This window comes from Phyllostomus discolor, chromosome 8 (genome assembly GCF_004126475.2).
Source record: "Phyllostomus discolor isolate MPI-MPIP mPhyDis1 chromosome 8, mPhyDis1.pri.v3, whole genome shotgun sequence".
Classification (NCBI taxonomy): Eukaryota; Metazoa; Chordata; class Mammalia; order Chiroptera; family Phyllostomidae; genus Phyllostomus; species Phyllostomus discolor.
The window spans coordinates 110,909,538-110,933,210 of NC_040910.2; the positions used below are offsets into that span (position 1 = coordinate 110,909,538).

Below are 23,673 nucleotides of genomic sequence, written 5' to 3' on the forward strand. Positions count from 1 at the left end.
GCCCCCCGGCAGGGGGTGGGGGGTGGGGAAGGGGAGCCGCCCCCTCGCACCTTCACAGTGAGCCTGGGGATCTTCCTGCTAGAAGCCTCTTTCAGGGGACAGTCCTCATCTGCGGGGAGAAGGGGTCGCAGGTTGTTCCATGCAATGTTCTGCCCTCTGGCTTCTCCGGCCCCCCAAGGAGGCGCCCTGCTTCCACGCCCTGGAAACCGCCCCCAACCCCTGGGGGCATTTCTGTACCGACCTGGGGGCACAAATTCTTCTCTCTTGGGGTCTTTGCCCTGGAAGAGGATGGAAGGGCAGTGAGGCACCCTGCCCGCTGAAGGGCGGCCCCCAGTTCTGCACCAGGGAAGGGCTCCAGGGGGTGTGAGCGCAGGCCCCCCGGGGCCCTGCGGAGCCCACCGCCTTCACCTTGCGCAGACTCATCTGCTTCTGGTAGAAGAGGTTCCATTCCCGCTTGTGGGCCTCGTCTCTGCCCTCGTCCCCGCTGCCGCCAGAGCCTTCGTCGTACCTGGGGGCCGGGCCGGGCGTGAGCGGCCCTGGCCCGGGCTCTGCCTCCCCTCCGCACGTCTGCAGGGGCAGCAGTGTCCCGGACGTCCCGGCAGCTTGGGCAGCACTGAGGCCCCAGCCCGGGCACAGCCCGCGGTGCAGGGGGATGGACCGTGGCAGGGTGTCGTCTCTGGTCTGGCCCTGGCACCCGGAGAGAATGCCAGACTATTCCCAGGGGGTTGGGGCCCCGGGCTGGCCGCCCCTCACCTGCTGAAGCCGCCGTAGCCTCTGCGGCCCCCCTCGTATAGCTCAGGGTCGAAGCCGTTCTCCTGCGAGGGCCCGATGCAGGTCCTGCTCCAGCTACTCGCACGCTCCAAGGTGTCCAGCTGCTTCCGCACGGCCGTGGGATCCTGGCAGTGGTCGCAGCCTCTGGTGCAGGCGGGGGGCGAGTCCCCGAAGTACTTGGCGATGGCGGCATGGCGGCACCTGGAGCAGGCAGCGGGGCAGGGGTCAGGGGCCGAGTGTGGACCGGGCCGGGCACCACACGCCTGCTCTCACAGGGCCCCCAGGGCCCCCTGCTGGCCACTGTACCAGGAGGAGGGTGAGGTGAGGGCGCTTGCCCACGGCTGAGCGGCACGTGGGAGCCCGGAGGAGCCGCAATTCGGCCCTGCTTCTGCGGATCATCGCTCCTCGGGGGTCTGGGCCCTGCTCCCCTCTGTCCTCTGGCAGAGGGGGTCCTGGGAGGCGTGGGGCCGGGCCCTGGGAGCAGAGGCTGGCTCTGTAGTTGAGGCTGCAGCCCCGGGGGAAAGCACTGGACCTCGCCCAGCAAAGCACAGCACGAAGCACGCTCGCTCACCGGCCCCCAGGGGCTGTGTCGGGGCTGAGGAGACGACACTCTGAGGCCCTTCCCCCAGCACCTGTACCCCGGCAAGGGCTCCCTGCTGCTGCCCATCACTCTTTTCTGCAGTGAGGGAAGGGCAGGAGGTGGCCCCGCCCTGGCTCAGCTCTGCTTCTGTCTCTTAGTGACCTCTCCCTTGCTGTCCCCAGTGAGCCTCTGCCTTGCCCCGTGTTCACAGTCCCGGGGGCCTGCCCGAGGACAGGAACCCAGCGGCTGAGTGCCGCACCGCACACCAGTCCCGGCGGGACAGCGAGGAGCAGCGGCCTCGGCACAGCCCGCCTCCCGCACCTTCCAGGGTTGCAGCCCCCCAGGGCGCCGGCTTCCAGCTGTCTCTACTCTGACTCCCCAGGAGGAGGGCAGGGTCAGTCCTTGGGGCAGGTGCAGCGGCCCCAGGAGGGACCACAGCTCTATCAAGTCCCTTACAAACGGCCAGGCCAGCCGCAGGAATGTGGTGACGGTGGGGAGCGCAACTGTCCAGGTGCCACACCGGGGACCAGAGCAGCCGAGGCCCCAAGGAGCGGGCTCCGGGAACAAGAGGGGATTGTTACCCAGTGCCCAGAGCCTGTTAGCTGGGTGGAGAATGCTCGCTGAGCAGCCCGAGACAGCCAGGCGGCCACCAGAGGGCGCGGTCACCCCCGCTCCTAAAGCCAATGTGTACCGCCTTCTATCGCCAGAGTCTGTCACCTCTCTGCACAGTGGCCGCTGGTCCCGCCTCTGGGAGGCCCTGGCATCCAAGTGGCGCGGCCACAAGGTTGGCTTCCTACCCCAGCCCCTCCCAGGCCCTGACTCACTGGGGTTTTGTGCTCACACTCAAAGGGCTCCATTGACGGCTCGGAGATGCAGGCTGGGGTCCGCTCCTGCCCTGCTCCAGGCACAGGCTGGTCACGCCCAGCCCAGTGTCAGAGGGCCCGGCTCGCCACTGCGCCCCGTGGCCCGTCCCCAGCGGCCGAGCCCAGAGAGCAGCAAGGGCCCAGGGGACCCGCAGAGTTCCTCCAGGCCTGCACAGCTTGAGGCACATGCCCAGCGAGCAGGCCAGGCACCGGCCACTCCCAAGCCGCTTGGGACTTCCAAGTTCTTCCCCAGAATACCTCCCAGGGGCCTGGCTTCTTGGGTGGTCCGGCCCCTCCCCCACTATTTACTCTCTTTCCCTGGAGAGGCCAGAGGGAGGGACCAGCCAGGGAGTTGCCTGAGGTGCAGGTTGGGTTGGTGGGGGTTCAAGGCAAACAGTCCTCCTGAGGGCAGGGCAGGGGCCCAGGGGCAGGGTGTGTTGGGGCCCCGCCCTCCCCACTCCACACCTCAGCGGGAACCTCCCTGGGGTCCTCTACGCCGGGAACAGAACGCCGACCTCCCTTTCATCAGCTCCCGGCCCGGGCCCGGCCCACGTGGCCTAGCACACACCCACCAGGAGGGAGAGGAAAAGGAGGAACGAGCCAGAGGGAGCCGGGCGCATTCCTGCAGACCTCCTGGGGCAGGACCAGCTCCCAGCAGGTCTCCCGGCCTGCGCCCAGGCAGCGGTGGCACCGGCACCCGCCCCCCCCACCAGGGGCCGCCCTGTGTAACTTGACACTTGGCTCTCCTGGGCGACCAACGAAAAAGCCGGAGCCCAGATAGCAGCTGGTCGAGCCGCGGGCCCAGAGGAGCGGCATCCAGGGAGCAGCACCGGGTCACCGAGGAGGCGTCTGAGGAGAGGAGAGGTGCCGGCGGCAGCCTGTGGGAAGCGGCCCGCTGACAGTGCCTGGCTCCCAGCACCTGGGTCCGCCCCCAGCGCCCACACCTGAGCTCCCAGGTGAGTGACCACAGACGGGGGAGGGGGGAGTAATGAAGGGAACGGAGCAGCAAGAGCCCCCTGCCCCAAGGGTGGAGGGCCACAACTGACTACGGGGGACACACGTGTCAGTCTTCCAGACGGCCTCCTGTTCAGACCCGGGCTCTCCCTGCTTTTGCTGGGACCCAGCACAGGGGACCAGAGGCCAGACCCACAGCCTCCCCGAGGGCGGTTTCCTCCCTGCTGGCCGAGCAGGCGGAGGGACCCGGGGTGCCAGCTTCCTCTGCAAGTCAGTTTAAGCTTTTCCCATCGAGGGGGGGGGGCTCAGCCGAGGGATGTGGCTGCCCCGGCTTGGGCGAGACGCACCACCTGCCCCCAGAGCCTCCCTTCCCCAGGTTGAGGCAGAGCTCGCCCCAGCCCCGCTCCCCGCAGCCCCGGAGGCTCGGGGCAAGGTCTGTCCAGCCGCTTCTGACCCCCAGGGCACCCCGCCCATCTGTGTCCGGGACGAGAGCAGCAGCTGCCACCGACTGTGAGGGGCTTTGTAACAGGGTGCAGCCAGCCCCCCCACCCCCAGTTAGGATTTGTAACGGGGTCCAGAACGCAGAGTGTCCAGGAAATACTGAAAATACAGATGTCAAAAAAAAATACAAGTTGCCCCCCCCCCCCCCCGCCGGGGGATGGGACACGTGGAGCAGGGCCATTGAGTTACTTTGCATATCAACAGTGAGCAAATAACCACAAAAACGGTCATTAACATATCTGGAACTTGTAGCTGGTTTCTAAGTTAAGTAGCTTGGCCACGCTCTGGGCCAGGGGGATGGGAGCGACTTCCACCCTGGATGTCACTGGGAGGCAACTCCCCCCTGGTCACAGGGCCTGCGTGAGAGCTCGGAGGAGGAGGAGGTCGGCCCCACGCCACGGGGCCGTGCCTGCCTGGACTCACTGCGGCAGCTCGGCAAAGCTGGAAAAACACGGAATGCCGGCAGGTGTGGCAGATTGTGGACGGAGTCAGAGACGGGGCTGCGGGGAGGGAGATTCACGCCGGGATTTAAACCCAGGTGCGGCAGCCACGGGGGTGGGAACCACGCGGTTTGCAGGGCTGACCCCGTGGTCTGGGGGCTCCTTGAACCACGCAGCTCAGGAAGCGGGGAAGCAAGATGCAGCACGGATGCAGGGCTCTCTCTCTCAGCAGTCTGGAAGAATGTGGGAGAGACGCTGTGGGGAAGGAAGGGGGTGAAAGGGCTCTCTTGCTGGTGGGCCAGGAGAAGGTGCCACGCGGGTCTGGACTGAGAACTGGAGGTCACAGCAACACAGCTGATGGTGCTGGGAACCTCGGGGGGCCTCGCAACCGCGCACATGTCACTGGGAAGAACCGGGGGCTGCCTGAGCCACGGACTTCTATTTCTTTCCTGAGATGCGGTACCCCAGACCGGGCAAAGGGGGGAAGGAAGGACTGTGTGTGTTTGTGGGTGTTCTAAGGGACTTTGGGATTTCAACAAGGACATTAAGTCATTACTCTAACTCTGTGTAACTTTCGAATAAATTGTTCCTTTTCCTTTTCACCAATCTCTGACATCGAGAGCCATAATTCCCTGGTGGCAGGCAAGGTGAACCTAGTTCGGGAGGACCCCGGGGGAGGGGGTCCTTTCAGGAACAGCTTGGCCAGCTCACTGCCAGGGGTTCAAGGCCCGGGCCCCCCCCAGGCTCTCACTGAGATCCCACAGGTCTCCCCAAACGCCGCACCAGAAACGAGAGGGCCAGACTCTAAGCCCAGGGTCGGGCGAGGAGAAGGGGAAGGCGGGTAACAGAGACTGGGGGAGCTTCTGCCCTGCTAGCCAGCCCTCTGCTGCACCCCGTGAGGCTGGCCTGACCCCAAGACGGTTCTCCATGCAGCACGGAGAGAGGCCCTCCTTGGCAGGGCCCGGGGAGCCAAGGCCGGCTGACTCCTCCTGCCTGCCTCCCCACCCCCACCCCCAGGTGTCTTCCCCAGAGCAAACAGGCCAGTATCTACTTAGAAAAAAAAACACGACGTAGGAAAGAGTGGAAACCAAGGGTCAGTCTGAGTGTTCCCGACTCAGCAGAGGCGGCGGGATCTGGCCTGGGCTGGTGGCCGGGCAGCGCCGGTGGAGAGAAGGGACGGGCGTGGGGCTGTGCCCGAGCCGGCAGGGAACGTGGTAAGCCCATGGCTACACCCGCTGGCTCCTCCCCCTGGGCCCACAGGACACAGGTGGACAGGGTCCGGAACACAGTGCCTGAGCTGGGACAGAAGGGTGCTGCCCAGTTTCTGGGGCCTCAGGAGTAATCGCCAGCAGCACGAGGGATTCCTCCGGCCCTGAAAGGCCACAGGGCCGGGGAAGGGGGACCCGCTGAGGGTTCAAGTGTCCACGTCCCACAGCAAGTTGGAGCCAAGGCGACGGGGGGAGGGGGGGTGTTCCGAAGCCGCGGTAGCCTCGCCGCCTCGCCGGCCAGGCCTCTGGGCCCCGCAGTTCTCCCACAGGCCTGGGCTGTTATTCACTCCAGCTGTTTCCCAAACAAGGCAATGCCCTGGGGGCGAGGGTGGCCGAAAACCAGCCCTGACAAAATCACCACGAAATAACCGGGCAGAGGGCAGAGCAGGAAACCCTGAGGGCCCTGTGCCATCCACACCTGCACCTGTCCGTCCCCAAGCACCTGCCTGCTGCCCCCGGGGAGCCGGAGTATCAGTGTTGCAAGGAGGAAACCGGAAGCTCCAGTAGGAGGGGCAGGTATCTGCCCTGACGGCTTTGTCTCGAGGTGCCCTGCTCCAGGAGATGACACCCACAGGAATGTCACCTGGTCCGCCCGCTCTGCCCTGCTCACTTGCCCCCTCCGCTGGCTGCCACCGCAGCCTGGAGCAACCCCGGGGAGGCTCCACGCAGGCAGCTGGGGGCTGCTCCCCAGACCCCAGGGCCGGGGAAGCCAGCACCTGCTCTGGCCGTTTCCCCGAGGATAAAGTACTGAGCACGGGGCATGGGGCTGGGGGGGACTCTGGTTTCCCCGGCTCACAGGCAGGAGGCACGCTTTGGAAGGAGTTTGGTGGACCTGAGATAGACCAGAAAAACGGAGAAACTGGACTTACTGCCCTTCTCCCCCCAACCCGGGAAGGTGCCGGGAGGGGAGGCAGCCGGCCCCAGGTGCCCACTTTCCCGGGGGCCGCAGCTGGGAACACTCAGGGCTCCCTGCAGAGCAACTGCCAGGGCACAAGCCACACGGTCACCTGACTGCCACTGGCTATATTGGGCGCCCGGCACCAGGCACCCCCTTGGCCTTGCTTTAAATAGCCCACTGGGAAGGCCGCCTGAGACCCGCCGGAATGTGCCTTCTGCCTCTGAGGAAAGAGAGGCCCCTCCAACCTCCAACCCCCCACCCCCCGAGGTTCCGCCCAGGACCCTTCCGCTCAAGCCCAAGCTGGAAATGCCACCACCTCCACTGAGAAGCCGGGGGGGGGGGGGGCGGGGGGGCCCTTGTCCAGCGGCCCCACTCCCGTTCCCAGTGCAGACGGGGTCCAGGGAGCGGCCCTGGCCTGGGCGAGGCTGGCTCACCCAGGTCTCCGGAGGCCCTGGGCGAACAGCCGTGACGCTGTCCCCTGCCACGGCCTGCCGCTGCTACAGTCTTCCCAGAGTGGGGTGCGGGCCCCCTGGGTGGGAGTCCGCAGCAGCTTTCGGATGTCGCAAGTCCCCGGAGAGTGGCTGACTTCAGAGCCGCAACTTCTGATCAACAAACCCCACCTTCCCCGCGCAGCAATTCTGCCCTTGCCCAACCCGGGCCACCTTCCTCCCCCCAGCTCTGAAGGCCACACCCCTCTGCCAGCCCTCGCCAGGGAGAAAGCCACCCCCCCCCCCCCCGGCCCGCCGCCCGCCCTGGTTAAGGAGTGTCTGAGCCTTACAGTTGGCAGTGCGGCCCCGGGGCTGATCGGGCTGCAGAAGCCAGACCCAGTGCAGCTGGAACTGGAGCCAGAGGAGCAGCCCTGCGCCCCCGCCCTGTGTGCTCCCCCGCCAGGGCTGGGCCTGGCAAGCAAGCTGTGGGCCACCCGGGGCCCCCGGGGGCAGGGATGCCCACAGGCCCCGGAACAAGGGAAGGGCCCGCTCCACTGGTCAACGGGGGGGATTCTGTTTAGCGGGACCACAGGAGCGAGATCCTGTGCTTGGGAAGGAATTCGGTGGACCCGAGACGGAAAGGCAGGCAAGGTCTGTCCCTTTGGGGACAGCACGTGCCGGCGGCCTGCCAGGCCCTGAGGGGCTGAGGCGGAAGAGGAGCAGGAGTGTCCTGGGGGTCCCCAGAGGGACGCACGGGTCAGCACGAGGCCCCACCCCTGCCGATCGGGGCTGCCCTAGAAGGAGTGGGGGGGGCTCCCACGGCAGCCAGAGGGGCTGGAGCAAAGGCCGCACACTGCAGGGAGGAAGACGGGGGCCGGGCGGTGGCACCTGCGGGAGAGACCAGCTCCAGGGACCGCAGCCACGTCGGGAAAACCCGCCTGGCGGGACGGGGGACGCAGCAGCCATAACTGGAGCCCGAGGCCTGGCACATGCCCCTAAGCCACCTGTCGGCCTCCCCGGGACTGGAGCCGCCTTGGGGAGCGGGTCCAGGCCGGGCTGGCTCACGCGGCCCCTGGTCTCTGTGTAAAGGCCCTGGCTCCCCGTGTCTGCGGCGAGGTGGGGGGGAGGGGGCTCTGCCGCACATCATGCCCGACTCACAGACCGGGCCTGGGCCTCCCGGGCAGACAGAGCCAGTGTGCTGCTGCCACACACCTGGGGCAGGTGTGAGAGCAGAGGCGGCCCTCCCAGTAGCCCAGAAGCGCGGGTCTGAGCCAGCAGGGCAGGGAGGGACTGGCCAGACTAGCCCTGGGGTGGCCGGTCCCATTCTGAAGAGGACCCCTGGGGAAAAACTGAAGGGACACAGTGTCATCTCTTCCTCCCGGCTGGAGGACTCCACGTGAGCAAAGAAGCTGGGCGGGTGGAGAGGTGGGGGGCAGTGCCAGCCAGGTGAGGGCGGGGGGGGTCCCCCGCCGCTGAGCAGAGGGGCCCCACTGGCTCCCCAGCAGCACCCCCGCCAGAGCCAGAGCCAGAGCCAGAGCCGCCAGAACCGAGAGGGCCGAGGCCGACAAACCCGTTCTGCGGGCTGCAGGGCAGCGAGAGGGCGGAGGCCCGGCCCCGGCCCGCGGGGACTCAGGCCCTGTCTCTGCTCGGCGCAGCCTGGCAGGAACCCCTCGGGAACCCAGCTCGGCATGGCAGCCGCCAGCTTCGTGCAGGAGGTGAGCGCCGTGGGGCAGAGGCTGCTGCGCAAGCTGCAGGGGCTGCCGCAGGCGGAGCCCGTGGAGATCGTGGCCTTCTCCGTCATCGTCCTCTTCACAGGTCGGTCGGTGGGGCCCCGAGCCTCTCCCCGGCTCTTCCGGGCACCGGGGGGACGAGACCACGGTGTGGGCCCGGGGGCTGGTGGGGGCGGCGGGGGGGCTCCCAGGCAGAGGAGCAGAAACCAGGGATTTCCCCCCCAGTCCTGTGACATGCTGCTCGAGTGACGGGCTGGGTGGCGCTGGGCACCGGAGGCTCCCAGCGTTGCAGCCGGGGATGAGGGAGCGCAGCCCTGGCAGGCGGACGAGGTGCGGCAGGGAGGGGGTCCACGCCTTGGGCCCCGGAGGCCGGCACCGGGCTGGGGGGCACCTCCGTCAGACCCGCAGGTGTCTCTGACCAGCGGTCCAGGCCCCCACACCTCCAGAGGGGCTGCTTCGGAAAGAGGCAGGTGTCCTCCCTCTCTTCTCACCTTGGGGTTCCCTGTGCCCCCCCACCTGTATCCTCCAGTCGCCGTGCTGCTGCTGCTGCTGGTCGCCTGCAGCTGCTGCTGTGCCCACTGCTGCTGCCCGGAGCAGAGGGGCAGGAAGGCCCAGGCGCGGCGGTGACTCCACCGTGAGGGACGGAGGCCGACCGAGGAGACGCTGGAGAGGAGTCTGCCGGGGCCACGGCCCGGGTGTCAGCCTGGCCCTGCCGTCCTGACCCCTCAAGACCGAGATCCACTGTCACAGCGCTGGCCCTGCCCAAGAACTGGACCGAGATACGGGGAAAGCTGGTCAAGAGGAAACAAGGGCTGTTCCGGTCCTAAGGCTTCCCTCCCCCTGCCAGTGAACATGGTGCGGAGGAGGGGCCGACGGTGTCACGGTGTCACGGACAGAGTCAAGCGCCAGGGTGCGGCCTACCTGCACTTGTCAACGAAACACAGGAGCGGGTTGCTGCCCTGCGGGGAGCTGGCCCTGGGGTTCTGCTGCACCACGCCGAAGAGGAGCGCCCGACCATGGGGACTTTGTGCAGTGGCGGGGGGACCCCGCGCCCCCCACCAGCGCGGGCCGCACAGATATTCCAGCCAGTGTGGGCCTGTCTCTCCCCAGCAACAGCTTTTCGGGGGTGTGTTTCTGTGGCACCGGGCCCCCGGGCTGTGCCCCGTGCATCAGCAAGGTCATGTGCCAGAACTCCAGGGGCGTGACCGGTGGCTGTCTTTTCAGGCCCCTGCTCTCCCTGTGCCCGTGAAAGCTGCAAAAGGCGCAGGCGCGAAGCCACCCGGGAGGGAATGCCGAGGAACCAGTGAGGCGGGTGGGGGAGCTCCGGTCAAGCACCAGCTGCTAACGAGCTCCGACCCCCAGACGCCCACTCCACAGTGACGGACGCTGTGTGTGTGCCCCAGGCAGGTGCTGGCCCAGAGGTGCCACTTAACAGCGTCCACTGCCATGAGCTCGGGCGGGCACAGCTTGCACTAGCAGGCTCACCTTGCACTAGCAGGCTCAGGCCACCGAGTTTTCCCAAACTTCTGGAGAAAGAGAAGACAGGTCCGGCCCCTAGAACTGACCACGACCTGTGTCCCGACGCCTTCACCCTCCCCCATTTGTGTGCCAGACTGTCTGGGTTCAAGCCTCCCCCTCCCCTAGTCGCCAGCTGTGGGAATGCAGGTGAGTTACGCCACCTCCCTGAGCCACACTTTCTCCCCGTGACGTGGGGCCAGTCCTGGTAACTGCCTCCCGGGGCGAGCCCGTGGGGATCAGCTAAGGTGACCTAGGTCGAGCACGTGTGAGCCCTGCAGGTGTGAGTGGCTCCTCTTCATGGGGGCCGGCCCCGAGCGACACGGGCCGTTGTAACGGCGGGTCCTGCTGAAATGCAGCCCGGCCCTCCCGCCCGCTCCACCCACTTTCCCCGCCAGAGAGCTTTCCAGGCAGAGGTGCGGCCCAGGGGTGACGGCAGGGGAGGGACGGCTCCGCGCCACCTCCCCTCCTGCCCACCGGACCCCGGGGCCATAAAGGGTCCCCGTTTTTCACACGCCTCTGTCGTCATGGCCTGGGCAGCCCTGCTCTGGCTGCTTGGGGACAGAACCCGGTCTGCTCAGAAAACAGGGAGTGGGGAGGGGACGCCAGCCGCTGCCACCACCCGTCACCACCCCCCTGGAGCTGGCGGGCAAGCGGAAGCCGTTTCTCTGGCTGGCTTCACTTCCTGGCGTCCCGGGACTTGTCGGTTTGGTTTCGGCTGAAGCCCGGAGAGGAAGTGCTTGCACACAAGACAGAAGAAATCCAGGAAGTCCTCCTGCACCCTCCGCCCCGCCGGGACCACCCAAGGACGGGGTGCGGAACAGGGACAACCGTGGTGATGCCGGTGATGGCGGAAAGGCAGCTGGAACCACTGAGGGCTCACGCGTGCGCTCAGGCGGCGTCCTAGGATTCCGACGCGGACGGGTGCACCGAACCCTCACAACAGCGTCCCTGCTGCAGGCGGCATGATCGCGCCCATTTTAAAGACGAGGATACGGAGCCTCAGCAACGCTAGGGAGCCCGAGTCCACCTGAGGCAGCACAGCAAAGCTGGGATGGGTGGACAGGGAAACTGAGACAGATGGCTGAACAAACTGGCTGAGCAATTCACAGCCAGGTGCCGGCCGCCTCCCCTGGAGATGGCATCTGGGCCTCGGCTGTAGTTCAGCCCCAGGCCCAGAAAAGCAGCAAAACCAGGTGGGTGAGGCCAGGGCCGGCCTGCAATGCCTAATGACCCCGTCACCGACCAATCCGTGGAGACCAGGGCCCTGAGAGGGCGCACCTGGAGAACTGATGCATATCTGTGGAGACCTCCCCGGAGACCACCCCCAAAACTGCTGCCTGCCAGAGAGACACTCGCGCCTCGAGACAGAGGGCCCAGCTGGGGAGCAGCCCGAGCCGTTCCCTTCCCCCACAGGCAGCGTCTCCCGAACTCTGAGGGGCCCTGAGACTTGCAGTCAGGGGAGTATGGGCGGCAGCCACCTGCAGCTTGTCCCCAGCGGACCCCCTGAACCCGGCCCCAAGGCCCCCTTTTTCCCCCGACTCCCCAGGGAGCAGAGGCAGCCCGGCCTGGGCTCTCCGGTGGCTTCTCCTGTCTGAGCCCTTCCTTGTTTCTCTGTGCCCAGCCGCAATAAACACACTCTCAGTCACCCGGACTCATGCTGTGGAGTCTTTCCTGCACAAGGTCAAAAACCGACACACCCCCAGCTGGCCCCGGGCAGCCCCGCCCAGGGCCAGGCCCCTGCCTGGTGACAGAGCCAGCTGAAAGGTGGCAGAACCAGTCCCTGGGCCCAGCGCAGGCTGGCAGCAGAGGCCCTGCTCACCATGCCCAGGCCTGCGGCCTCCCAGCTGCAGAGAGGATGAGGCTCCGATTCCATCACCTCCGTCAGCCAGCCCGGACACCCCCTCCCAGGGCTGCCTCACAGTGACCTCCCGGTGCGTGGGCGGGGCCCAACCAGGTCTCCCTCTCGGCGTAGGGAAGTGGGAGGGTCAGGGTGTGCCGGGAAGCCCTGGGTTCAGGAGCCCCTCCAACAGCGCAGCACCCCTGTCCCCCCAGAGACTTTTCCTGAAGCAGCTTTTCGGCAGCATCAAGGACGTCCTTTCCTGAAGGTGGCCCAACCTGAACCTCTTCGCTAGAAGACTCTGGCTTCCTGGTCCGGGTGCCAAGAGGTGGGGGCCACACGGACAGCCCTGGGTACCGCCAGGCTGGCTGGATGGTTTGTTTGCATTTTTCCCCACCAGACCAGGCAGTACCTAAAGCTGAGTCCCAGTCAGACGCTGTCCCTGCCCCTAGAAGGCTGGCTCCTCCCCACTCCTCGGAAAACTGGGGCACCCTGAGCCCCGCCGCCGATGTGGCCCCCGATCTGGCCAAGTCCAGGGCAGGCTTCAATCCCTTTCAGCTCAACCAGCCAGACCTGCTCTAGTGCTGCATGCTGCAGCGGGCTGCGGTGCACTCCCAGCACAGGCCGCTCCCAGCACGGGCCGCTCCGGGGCAGACGGGAGTGGAGAGGCGGCAGCGACACCTCCACTGTGGGAGAGCACAGACAGACAGAGAGGCGCAGCGAGGTGGGTGGGGGCCATGGGAGGGGTGGCCTGCAGGTTGTCTTGGGCCCAGAGAATGTCTGGCTGACTCCAGACCCAAAATCTCTCCATTCCTGCTGCCATGGCTGCACCTAGCACCAAGCCCCCGTAGTCACCCACCCTCCCCCCAGCTGTGGCCTCTGGGGTCTCCCGGTTCCTCAGAAGGGTTTCACTCTGCACTTAAGACCCATGCACTTGACTGTCTGCACAGTATGCCTTATCAGACACTACAGGAAGGTCCCCTGTACTAAGGTCCCCAGGAATCCCACGGGCAAAACTTGGCAGAGCGCACACGAACTGGTTCTCTCCTGTTTTCTCGAACGCTGACCTCTGACGGCAACCCACAGTGAAACCGTCACAGGGGCTGACGGAGTTTGCGTGTGGGGAGTACCGGTTCCAGAGCAGGAGAAACGGAGGACAAGTTAGTTTTATCCCGGCAGACGGTATCCTCACTTCCCTTGGGACCCGCCGCCTTCCACGGAGCCCTGACCCCTCATCCAGTTCCCACACGGTCTCCAGTCTCCCCGTGCACACCCCTCCTTCCGGGGGTGTCCGGCCCCTCGGTCCCTGCCAGGCTCTGCCGCAGGCACCGACAGCGGTCCCCCCCTCCTCCCGGGGCTCTTCCCCGAGTGCGCATTTGCCGACTGGGGTTCCTGAGTTGCCCAATTTTGCTCCGTGGTGCAGAGCAAAAGCTTAAAGGCATCTGCAAAGAACATGAGTGTGAGATCCTCCTGGACTTTTACAGAACGTTTACCGTTGTCTACATCAAGACAGTATTTCGACGGGAATGTTATCTGAGTGTTTCCAAAGTCACTCCGAGGTGGTCAGACAGGTTATTCTGAAAAGAGCCTCCCCCCGCTCGCCCTGAGTGGGGTGCAGCACAGCCTCGGAGCGCAGGCAGGGCTCACCGCCCGGCGCGGCTCCTGGCCAGAGTGGCCGAGCCTGCTCCTCGGCTGCAAGATTGGGGTTTCAGCCACTGTTGTTGCCTCAGTGCGTTCTGTAATTCTCAAGTGCAATTATGTAATTACAGTGACAGCAGCCACAAACAGGTCTGGGGACAAGCGGCTGACTCTCGATAAGCGCCCGGCGTAATGATGGGGAGGAAGCGCGAGGGTGCCCCGGGGACCAGCCTGCAGGCTGGGAGCGGCCAGCAGGCCTAGGGCGTCACGTCAGTCAGGGCGTTCCCCGGGAGGGAATGCAGAGTGCGGGCAGGCCGGGTCAGCGAAGCCGTGATCGTTAAGAGGGGCTTCACCGAACTTGCCCATCAGTGTCTCTTCGCACCTGGCCGCACGTTGGAATCGCCTGGTGTGTGGGGCTCGGACGTGCCCAGAGACCGAGGTATGTGGTCTGGGCGGGGCCTGGGCACAGGCATTCAGACCAGCTCCCGGATGGTCCCACCGGCCGGGCCAAGGGCCAGGGCGCTGGGATGTGAGCCCTGGAAAGGCAGGGCCTGCCTCTCCTGGTTCACACAGCACGGCGGCGCCTAGCGCGGCTCCTGGCCACGGCGGGCACCTGAACCCTGTCTCCTAGAGGAGTGAGTGGCGGCCACCGGCTTTCACGTGCCAAGGCCCTGGCTCCACTCCCACCTCCCGGCTGCCCTGTCACACCGGGGGGTAGGAGCCAGCCACACGAAGCAGGACCCAGAGCCTCACTGGTGGTAACACTCCTTCCCAGAAATGAGTTCAGGAGGTACTTGTGGGAGCCGTGGTTAGCCACACACCCCGTACCACGGGCAGGGAGCCTGAGCTCTGGGCGGTCCTAGCAGTCCACACCTCACCTCATCCAGACAGAGGTGCTGGGGGCGGGGGGCAGGACCCAGCCTGGCAGATAGGTAGCCTGGGGCAAAGGCCCTGGTTGCCATCTCTTCCCCACCCACCCCATGACATCACAGGAGGGCAGAATGCAGGTGAGGGGGCAAGTGTGAAAGGCAGACCGGAACCAGGGGTTGCTAGGCAATGGGCTCTGGCCCACCTGAGCTCGGGTGACAGCAAGGAGGTCCGGCCAAGGGCCACTGGGCAGTAAGAACACCCTTTCCTCCCAACAGGTGCTTCTCTGAGGCCCAGCGCAGCTCTGGTTTTACCCGCTGACCTCTCCAGCGGGGCCCCCAGAGCGCAGCCCGAACCCTCACCCCGCTCCGCCCTGCCTCAGCCCGCAGGAGTGCGGACAGCAGGGTCAGGTAACGGCTCCTCCCCTCTCGGCCTGAGCGCCTCCGGCCAGCCACAGGCGTGCAGCCTGCCGACCTCAGCGGCGCCTCCAGAAGCTCCTTGAGCCCCCCCTCCCCCGTTTGCAGCTGCCTTGCAGGAAGTTTACGGAGGTCCCGCTTGAGTCGGTCCACTCCTCCACATCCACGTTGATCCCTCGACATGCTTCCCAAACGTGGGGCCACTGAGGCAGGACAAACAGGAAGGACCCTGAGCAGAGCTCTAGCGGAGGCGGTCTCAGGGGTGGGACAGGAAGTCCCCACCCATCCCGGCGCCGCTTAGGAAAGGACTGGAGGGTCCAGGGGCAGCTTCCGGGAAGAGCCCGAAGGCCCCTCCGTCGGTGCCCTGTCTCTACAGAGGAGGACAGTCCACTTGTCGCTGGCTGGAGGCGTCGAGCCCAGGGTCCCACTGTCACTCCAGGGTCCGCTCGCCGCAGAGGTGGGCCAGTGGTGCCCGGAGGTTGCTGCAGGGGGTGGAGTCAGGGCTGGGGTTGGGTGTGGGTGGCCAGCAGCACCTGGGACAGGGCCCTGGAGAGGCCCCTGCGCCCAGAGCCTCCGTCCCCGTCTCAGGTCCACATGGACACCCTGCTGACCGCCCCGAGCCACCTCTGGAAGGACCAGTTCTGGGAGAACCCCTGGGACCAGGGCGGCCTGGCCGTGATCAGCCTGTTCATCGCCACGGTCCTGGTGCTCCTGTCGTTCGCCATGGTGTTCGGTGCATTGCCTCCGCCTAAGAAGGCCGGCCACTCCAGAAAGTCGTGACCTGACCTTCTGGGGGCCGGGCGGGGGGGGGCCGCCTGTTACGCACTCCCCAGGCACGGTGTGTGGCCTCTCCCTCCAAGCCCTTCCAGCAGTCTGCAATTACACATTGTTGTGTGGCGACCTGACAGGGGCCCGTCTTCCTCACTGGACCCAGCACCACAGAAGGCGGGGATGGGCCCCTCTGGGCTCCCCACCATGTCCACTGGGCCAGTGGGCCCGGCGGAGTCGGTACCCACTGGTGTCTGCTGGTTGAACGGACGAAGGGATCGAGGAGCAAAGCGAGCGGGGGGACAGAGGGTGCTGCTGGGCTGCTGGCTCCCCCGGCGGAGATGGCGGGAGCCCCGCTCAACCCAGGCCCGCACCCCAGAGCCATTCTCCCCTCTCGGACGAGTCGTTGGCCTGCGGGCCGGAGGGTGCCTCACACCAGTCGCCGTCCTTTTGCCGCTACAGGGTAGAGCGCCCTGCCGTGAACAAGCCAACGCTCCCCACGGCCTTAGCTCAGAGGAAGCAGCGGCAGGCAGGAAGGGGGGAAGCCCGCTGGCGTCCCACCCAGCGGCTCTCCTGGGGCCCCAGGGCCTTTGCTCCTGGTCCCAGAGGTGCCCCGGTGCACCCCGGGCCCAACGCCGCCGCCTCTCTCTGTGGGGATGTGCGCGTCCCTGCCCGAGCCACTGCACCGGCCCGCCCCCCGCTGCCAGGCACTCCCCTTAGTGACTGAACGGCTGCCTCACCTCCAACCGCAAACCCAGACGTGCCTAGAAAAGGGGCAAATGTCCGGAGGGGAAGGGGCTGTTCCTTCCTGCTCTACACCATTGACACATTGCAGAAACACTCCCCGCACTCACAGAGCAGCGTCAAACCCAGCGACACTGGCGGGGCTATTCCGCCCCAGGGCCTGCCGGTCCTGGAGCCCGTGACCCTCCCATGGGACGTACGGGGGGGATGAGGCTGCGCGTGGGGCGACTGGAGCCCTGCCGGCACCCAGGCCCCCAACACTGAGAAGAGGAATCAGGGTAGAGGCCCCCAGGAAGACCTAGCCCCTTAGCGATGTGGCAGCCGACCCTCTGGACAGACCTACCGAGCCCAGACTCCTCCCAGACAAGAACCAGGTCAGGGCCGCTCCCGGCAGCGGGGACACTGACCAACAGCAAGGACACTGGGCCCTTCCGCCCTCAGTGCTTCCATCCAGGAGCCCGAGGCCTAATTTGGCACCTCCTTGTCCTGGAGCTCGGACAGGGCTCCCCCCGGTCACAAGGGCTGTGGGTGCAGGCGGCCCTGAAAGTGTAGCCGAACCCCTGGGCACAGAAGAGGGTGCCCCAAACCTGCTCTTGTCCCCGGGGCCCAATGAGAGCGGACTGCTTGCAGGAGGAAAGCGCGTCAGTCCAGGGGCCCCCGACTCCTCAGTGAACAGGAGGGGCGGGCACCAAACCCAGGGCGCAGATGAGAGTCTCTGGTTTCCAGAGTGAGCCCCAAACACCTGCCGGACACCGGCAGCCAGCTCCATGCTTCCGGAATCTCACCCCACCATGCAAACCCAGGGCGGCACATGTACGTGAAAATATGCACCGAGCGTCGGCAGGTCCGGGGTCCACGGCACCCGTCTGCCCTGAACTCTGTGGCCGTCACGTCTTGCACACCCGTGTGCTCACCTCCGAGCCTGCAGCAAGCATGTCTGCCTCATCTGCTTCCCGGGGCTGTCCCGTGAGATCTCACCAACGACAGCGGAGCCATCGATCAAAGAGCTTTCCAGACCAAAGGGCCGCCCACGCGCACCGTGCTGCCGGCTAGTCCGGAATCCCCCCGGACGCCCCTCGCAGGGGTGCAGCAGCGCTGTGCTCGGGGCCGTCCTGCCACGGCCTGCCTGTCCCTGCAGCTACCCGGTGGCTCTTTGGTGACGCCGCTGCCGGCGGGTGCAGAGGAAGCAGAGAAGTGGGCGGGCCGGCGGCGTGACGGGAGGAAAGCTGATCTCTCCCCAAGCACGTTAGGCACTCGGCAAGGGGAACTGATGGGGTCACCGCCCCTGTTCGTCCGGGTGAGAGTGGAGCCCACGGGTGGTCCAGCTCAGCGATGACCACAGTGCCAGTGGCTCGGGACTGGTCCGCTGGCTCAGGACTGGGTCACTCACGGGGCCACCCACTCCGGAAGGGGGTAATTGCTCAGCCCTCACCCAGCCGGGGTTCCTGGGGCCTTCCACGAAAGAGCGGAAGGGTACCGACCTCTAGGCTGCCTGACAGGAAACGCCCCAGACCACGGCCTTCGGCAGGCGGGCGCCCCCTGGTGGCCCAAGTGCTGCCCCACATCAGCTGGCGAAGCGGAGGAAAAGATCTCACTGACACTTCGCTCCGGAGACGCGCAAACAAGTCACTCACCCCAGCTCTTCACAGAAGTTCACCAGGGCATCGAAGGCCAAGAGAGCAGCTTTATCCGATGCTTTGTTCCCTCTCTTCTCCTGGAAACAAAGAATGACCATGTGTATGGTGATGCAGTTTTCTTCATCTGAATCCGGGGGCTCTCGCCCCCGGCTGCGTATAAAAACCAACTGGGGAGCTTAAAAAAATATTTTGTTAATAGCCTGTAACCTTTACACGTAGGTATTTAATAAGCTTTGTTCTTGCAAATTAAGATTTCATTTCCATTCCTAGGACCAATATTTACAAAAATGCAGCAAAGAAGTCCTGCTTTTTAAAAAATTTCTACTGCATTCAGCCGCCTTACCAGTTTGTTTGTTTTTAATAAATTCGGATAGATTTTGTAGATTCTAGTAGACACTGGGTTTTCTAGGCAGGCATGCGTTGACATTTCTACCTCCCGGGGACCTCTCTCCTCCTCCCTCACAGGGCCATGGACCCTGTGAGTTTATACATTTTTTTCTGTCTTTATATCGTCATATTGGTGGGAATCAGAAGTAAGTGCTTGTATGTCATCTTTCTCGCAAGGGAAAGTCCGCACGTACGCTTTGCAGCTTCACTCATCACGCTTTGGAGGACTCACTGGGTCACTCTCAGCCACCCCAGACCACCCCGCTGGGTGACTGGCCCACGGTGCACTCATCCCGCACATGCCAGGGAGGAGTCCGACCTCACTGTCACTGTCACTGTCATGGGGCTTCAGCGAACATCCCCATGCATCCCTGTGCACGTGACAGCGTGTCCGTGCACGTGACAGCGTGTCCGTGCACGTGACAGCGTGTCCGTGCACATGCGGAACCACTGCGCCACAGAGCGCCAGCATCCCCCACTCACACGTCACCACCTGTGTGTGTCCAGAGCACTCGCATGAGTTCATGTTCTGGTCAGCGCTGCGAGTGACCCTTCCCCACACCCTCGCAAGCGACCACAGAGATGTTTCCACTTTTGCCAACCCGACGGGCGTAAAACAGCAGCCCGTCGTCTAAGCTGCACTTCTCTTGTGAGCACCTCTTCGTCCAGTCGTTAGATGCCCTGGTTTCCTTTCCTGTGGGATTCAGAGACGGTGCTCTGCAGCTGCTCACCTGCTACTTACCCACCCACTGAGTGCTCCACGTACCTGGCCACTTACACGCAAATATTGCAAATATTTCCCAGCAATGGCTCACTTTTCACTTTGTTCATGGTGTCTCTCTCATAGAGATTTTCAGTGTGAATTTAGTCGAACAGACAGTATCGGCCATCAGGTGCCCCCCCGGCCCCGAGCCCCATGTACAGTGTTCGAGGTCTCTGATTCTCCTGTGTACGGTATGGGAGGCAGGAATCTAATTTACCTTTTCCCAGCACCAGTCACTCAACCGTTCGTCCCTCCCTGTTGACTGGCAATGCCACCCGCCACACACCAACTTCCCTTACAGACGTGGGTCTGTTTCTAGGCTCTCTACAAAGATGTATCTATAACCAGCTACTTAAAAAAGGCTAAAAACAAAAACAAAGAACTTGTAACAACGTGGGAAAGTGGCTGTGTACCAGTGATCACGAAAACAAGGCTGATCGGTCTTGACGATGCAAAACACCACACACACAAAAGACCGTACTCAGAGAAAGTAAATACACAGAAAGAAGTCTGACCTCGCTTGTTGCAATGCCCACGCGCCAACATGCAATCCCCTTGCCGTAACGTCTAGCCCCAGGAGCACCTTGCTAGCTTACAGAACCCCCACCTGAGTCCAGAAATAAGCTGTGTGAAACCGGTGAGCAGCGGCTTGGGACAGAAAGGGCTGCTCCTGCCCGGGACTCACCTGGAGGTTTGCTACTTCCTTCCTGATCAGGAAGCTGACTTGGTCCCGGTCGTTCCTGGAGTAATACAGGCGGCACCAGGAAGGCTTCCCGTCCCTGCCCGCCCGGCCAGACTCTTGGTAGTACCCAGCCATAGACTTGGCAATGTGCCAGTGGGCGACAAACCTGTAGGACCCAAAGGGACAAGCAGCGTGAGACGGGGCACAAGGTGTGAGGGGAGGAGTGGTTCTGAGTGGGTGGAGCGGGGCTGTCCACAGCGACCGGAGCGGGGCAGGCGGGCAGGGAGGCGCAGGGAGAGAGGACCCAGGGTGAAGCGTGGCCAGGGCACCTGCGGTCCATCCGCAGGCCTCCCTGCTGTGGGGCAGCCCCATTCAGAGGCCCCAGCAGCAACGGGTGAAAGTCCGACACACGTGAGAAGGAAAAAAATCCCCACAATCAGAGATCCCAAGGGAAAAAACACTGAACTTAAACCAGCAAGATTAGGCCACTCACGAGCTGGGCAACCTTGAAAAAATCTTTTATAATCTCTTTGAGTGAGAAAAGGATAACGTTTATTAAATATCTACTATGACCGGCCTGTGAACCAAAGGGCTGCCGGTTCGATTCCCAGTCAGGGCACATGCCTGGGTTGCAGGCCAGGTCCCCAGTGTGGGTGGGGCACATGAGAGGCAACCACACACTGATGTTTCTCTCCCTCTCTTTCCCTCACCCTTCTCATCTAAAAGTAAATAAACAAAACCTTAAAAAAAAAAAAGGACTGAGCCAGTGTATGTATTTGTCTCGTTTAACTGTCACAGTCCTATCATGTGAGGTAGCCCCATTTTACAGACAATGAACTTGAGATTTAGAGATGTAAACTGTACAAGACGGCATGGCAAGGGGACAGCAGTGCTAGGGTTTGAGCTAGGGGTGTCTGACTTCAAAGTCGGCCCCCAATAAGACGCAGCGAACCCAGCCTCCAAACTCTAGCTACAAAGCCCGTGTTCAAAAGGAGACTTGACTTGGGGCGGTGACCGGTCCATACGCTATGCAGATGACGTAGTACAGAACGTCACCTGAAACCTGTGTACTTTGGTTAACCGACGTCGCCCCCGTACAGTGAATAGAAATAAACAAAGTCTGTGTTCCCTCAAATGCAGTGCCCGGACTGATTCCTACCCTGGCCACCCCAGGGTCACTCTGAGTCTTAACAAGACCACGTACGGAAAGGTGCTCCTTAAATCGCACAAGGCGTTATTGTTGGCGTCGATCAGAACAAAGGGCTTCAGGTTGTAGCCCAAGACGTCTGCAGAAGGCCAGGAGTGGCTGGAGGTGAAACTCTTCTGACAGCGGCAGTGCGGGCCTAGGAGGCCGGGACGCACCAGCCTCCTCGGCCTGTCGGTCAGCAACAGGAAGGGACGACGGGGACAAGCTCTGTGCCTCGACTTCCCGCAGGGAGCAGGCTAAGATACCTCATTCCAGCCCCCACGGGGCCCATCCGCTAAGACGTGAGCGAACGGGGCTGTGCTAATGAATGAGCCTGCCTGCCGGCCTGCCGCCCCACCTCCTGGGGACGGGAGAACCGTTCCCCGCAGTCACCGGGAGCGGCTGCGCAGGAATAGCCAGCATGTGGGCTGTGCACTGGGGGCCCCCGCCTGGGGCCCCACTCCCTCCCCACCGGCCCTAGGAGGAGCACGTGGACCGGGTCCCCCTGGCGGAGCGCTAGGCAGCCCACCCCACGCCGGGCCCTGATCAGGAAGGTAAGACGAGAACCAGCGCTCACCTGACATTGGCTTTGTCCACGCCCATCCCGAAACTAATGGTCGCGACGATTACGGGGACTTTCTCCTCCATCCACTCGGTCTGCACCAGCGTTCTCTCAGCAGCCTTCAGCCCTGCACAGGAGGGGAAGGTGGAGACGGGAATTCCCCTCTCCCTGGGGCTTCCCTTGGGGTCTGTCTTGGGTCTGACACTGCACTGGGCACTGCACACACTCCTGAATTCATCACTCCCCAGCTGCGTGACCTCAGGCAGCCGCTTCACCTCTAACAAACATAAAGACCCTAGCCCGTGCACGGGACACGGCACTCAATGAATGTGAGAGCCGTCATCTAAACCCAAGTCCCTCGGCCTCCAGAGCCTGTGCTCTTTCCGTAACCCCGACACCTGGGCTTGCAGAAGAGCTCACCCCTGCTGCCGGGTGCGCACAGGGCGAGAAAACGAATTCAGGAGTCACGGGTCTCATTTTAGACCTCGCTCATGGCTAGACCCCCTTTTTGTGGATTTAAACCAATCACCTTAGCTCTTCCTGGGTATCTGGAAAAGATGTCAGAACACCTGACCTTCCAGGACCCCGAGGACCTCTCACACAGAGGCTCCTGAGAGTGAAGAGGACCATGCGGCCCGGGTGGCCTTACCTGCGTGGTAGGCCTTGGCATTCAAGCCCCTGGAACTGAGCTCTATGGCCAGCTGTTCACAAGCCTCTCGGGTCCTGCAGTAGACAATGCCGCAGCCGGAAAACAACTGAATGGGAAGGGAGGAACAACAGAAAAGAATCGCTGGAAAAGGCAATCCGTCTGCTTTAACAGAAGCTCTGTCTCTCATGGGCTCCAGTCTCCTCGGAAGCGGGCCACGCAGCAAGGCTCGGCCAGTTTCTAACAACGCGGGAGCAAAGCAGCTCAAAAGCCAAGCAACCTGACTCCTGTGCTCTCTCCCCTCGGACCCTGAATAGGTCTGCGAAGGCCGCCGCCGGAGGCTGGCTGCTTGCTTCGCACAGACGGTTTCCAGGACGAGGAAACCGTGGGAAGGGGAATGACGCCAGAAAGCCAAAGGGACCGCTCTCTCTGCGCCTTAGGCAGCGACGGCTAGCCTGGCTGAGGACGCCGGAAACAGCAAAGGCCCTAGAAAACCAACGGCCATCTCCACGCTGCGGACAGCACGCCACAGGCATCCCGGCCTCCCCGCCTCGGTGCCCTCACCCCCTGATCGGTCTTCTGTCCGAGCGCCTTGAGGCAGAAGTCCCGCAGGTTCCTGTAGGGGTCAGGCAGCAGCTCCTTGAACTGCACGTCGTAGAAGAGATTGGCCCGGAAGCAGGGAGTCTTGAAGACGGCAACCGGCTGCTTCAGGTGCAGGGCCGCAAACACGTCCTCCTGGACCTGCGGGGTGGCTGTGGCGGTCAGGGCCACGCACGGGGCCCGCGCCAGGCGGGAGCGCAGGGCCCCCAGACGCAAGTAGTCCGGACGGAAGTCGTGTCCCCACTGGGAAACACAATGGGCTTCATCCACCACCAGGTAGGACAGCAGGTGGCGGGACACCAGGGAGTTGAGGGTGGGCTGGAAGGAGGCTGACGCCGCCATCTCTGGAGTGATGTACAGAAGTTTGGTGCGGGGCTGTTCCTGCTCCAGGTCCCGGAGCAGCTCCTTCTTCTCCTGGGCCGGGAGCTTTGAGTTCAGGGAACGCACTTGCACCTTCAGGGCCAGCAGGTGGTCTACCTGGTCCTGAGGGCAGAGGCGGGAGAGGCACCGCGGGGAGTATAACTGGCCCACAGGGTCTCAGAAAGTCACTGCAAAGCCCTGGGGTATTTCCCAGCCATAAAACATGCCCCCCCTACCCTCCCGTACGTCTTCTCTTTGCACACAAGAAGCACTTCGAGGACCGGCTCTAGCGCCCAACACACCTGGATGTAATCCTGGCTCATGCGACTGCCACACGTGCCTGGGCTCGCCCTTAACCTTAACCTGTCAATTTTCTCACTTGCCACCCCCCCACTATAAAAATAGTAACTATCTAATAGGATTGCTAAAGGAATTAAATTTTACATCTCAAAGGAGAATTTGATGCAAGTAGAGCACCAGCACTAAGCACTGTTACTGTTCCTGCCCGTCTCTCTTTCTTCGTGGTCCATGGCTCTTAACTACACGGCTACGCTTCCTCATTGCTGACCCAGCAGCCTGTCTGCTTCAGTGCTGTCAGAAACACAGAGAAGATGCTAACAACATCACAA

General features: G+C 63.6%; 2 protein-coding genes across 3 annotated transcripts in view; one reads left to right on the top strand and one right to left on the bottom strand.

Annotated features, from left to right (window-relative positions):
• The window catches only part of RECQL5 (RecQ like helicase 5), a 29,316-nt gene that overhangs the window by 3,277 nt on the left and 2,366 nt on the right, over nucleotides 1-23,673 (bottom strand). For both annotated transcript variants that reach the window (XM_028520296.2, XM_036034137.1), the window contains 9 exons: nucleotides 22,649-23,167; nucleotides 22,088-22,193; nucleotides 21,454-21,565; nucleotides 19,694-19,856; nucleotides 17,856-17,935; nucleotides 754-972; nucleotides 409-508; nucleotides 242-278; nucleotides 51-109 (listed from right to left, as the gene is read on the bottom strand). In XM_028520296.2, the coding sequence (XP_028376097.1) occupies nucleotides 51-109; nucleotides 242-278; nucleotides 409-508; nucleotides 754-972; nucleotides 17,856-17,935; nucleotides 19,694-19,856; nucleotides 21,454-21,565; nucleotides 22,088-22,193; nucleotides 22,649-23,167 (1,395 nt within the window). The remainder of the gene's footprint in view (nucleotides 1-50; nucleotides 110-241; nucleotides 279-408; nucleotides 509-753; nucleotides 973-17,855; nucleotides 17,936-19,693; nucleotides 19,857-21,453; nucleotides 21,566-22,087; nucleotides 22,194-22,648; nucleotides 23,168-23,673) is intronic.
• SMIM5 (small integral membrane protein 5) lies at nucleotides 8,241-10,693 on the top strand. Its single transcript, XM_036034138.1, has 2 exons — nucleotides 8,241-8,518; nucleotides 8,963-10,693. Exons 1-2 carry the CDS (start codon nucleotides 8,392-8,394, stop codon nucleotides 9,058-9,060), a joined length of 225 nt encoding a protein of 74 aa, XP_035890031.1. The 5' UTR covers nucleotides 8,241-8,391; the 3' UTR covers nucleotides 9,061-10,693.

Bases quoted from the DNA above. Each gene is read 5' to 3' on its own strand.
- SMIM5 (XM_036034138.1), top strand. From the start codon at position 8,392: ATGGCAGCCGCCAGCTTCGTGCAGGAGGTGAGCGCCGTGGGGCAGAGG. The intron at 8,519-8,962 runs GTCGGTCGGTGG...TGTATCCTCCAG, and splicing joins CGTCATCGTCCTCTTCACAG to TCGCCGTGCTGCTGCTGCTG.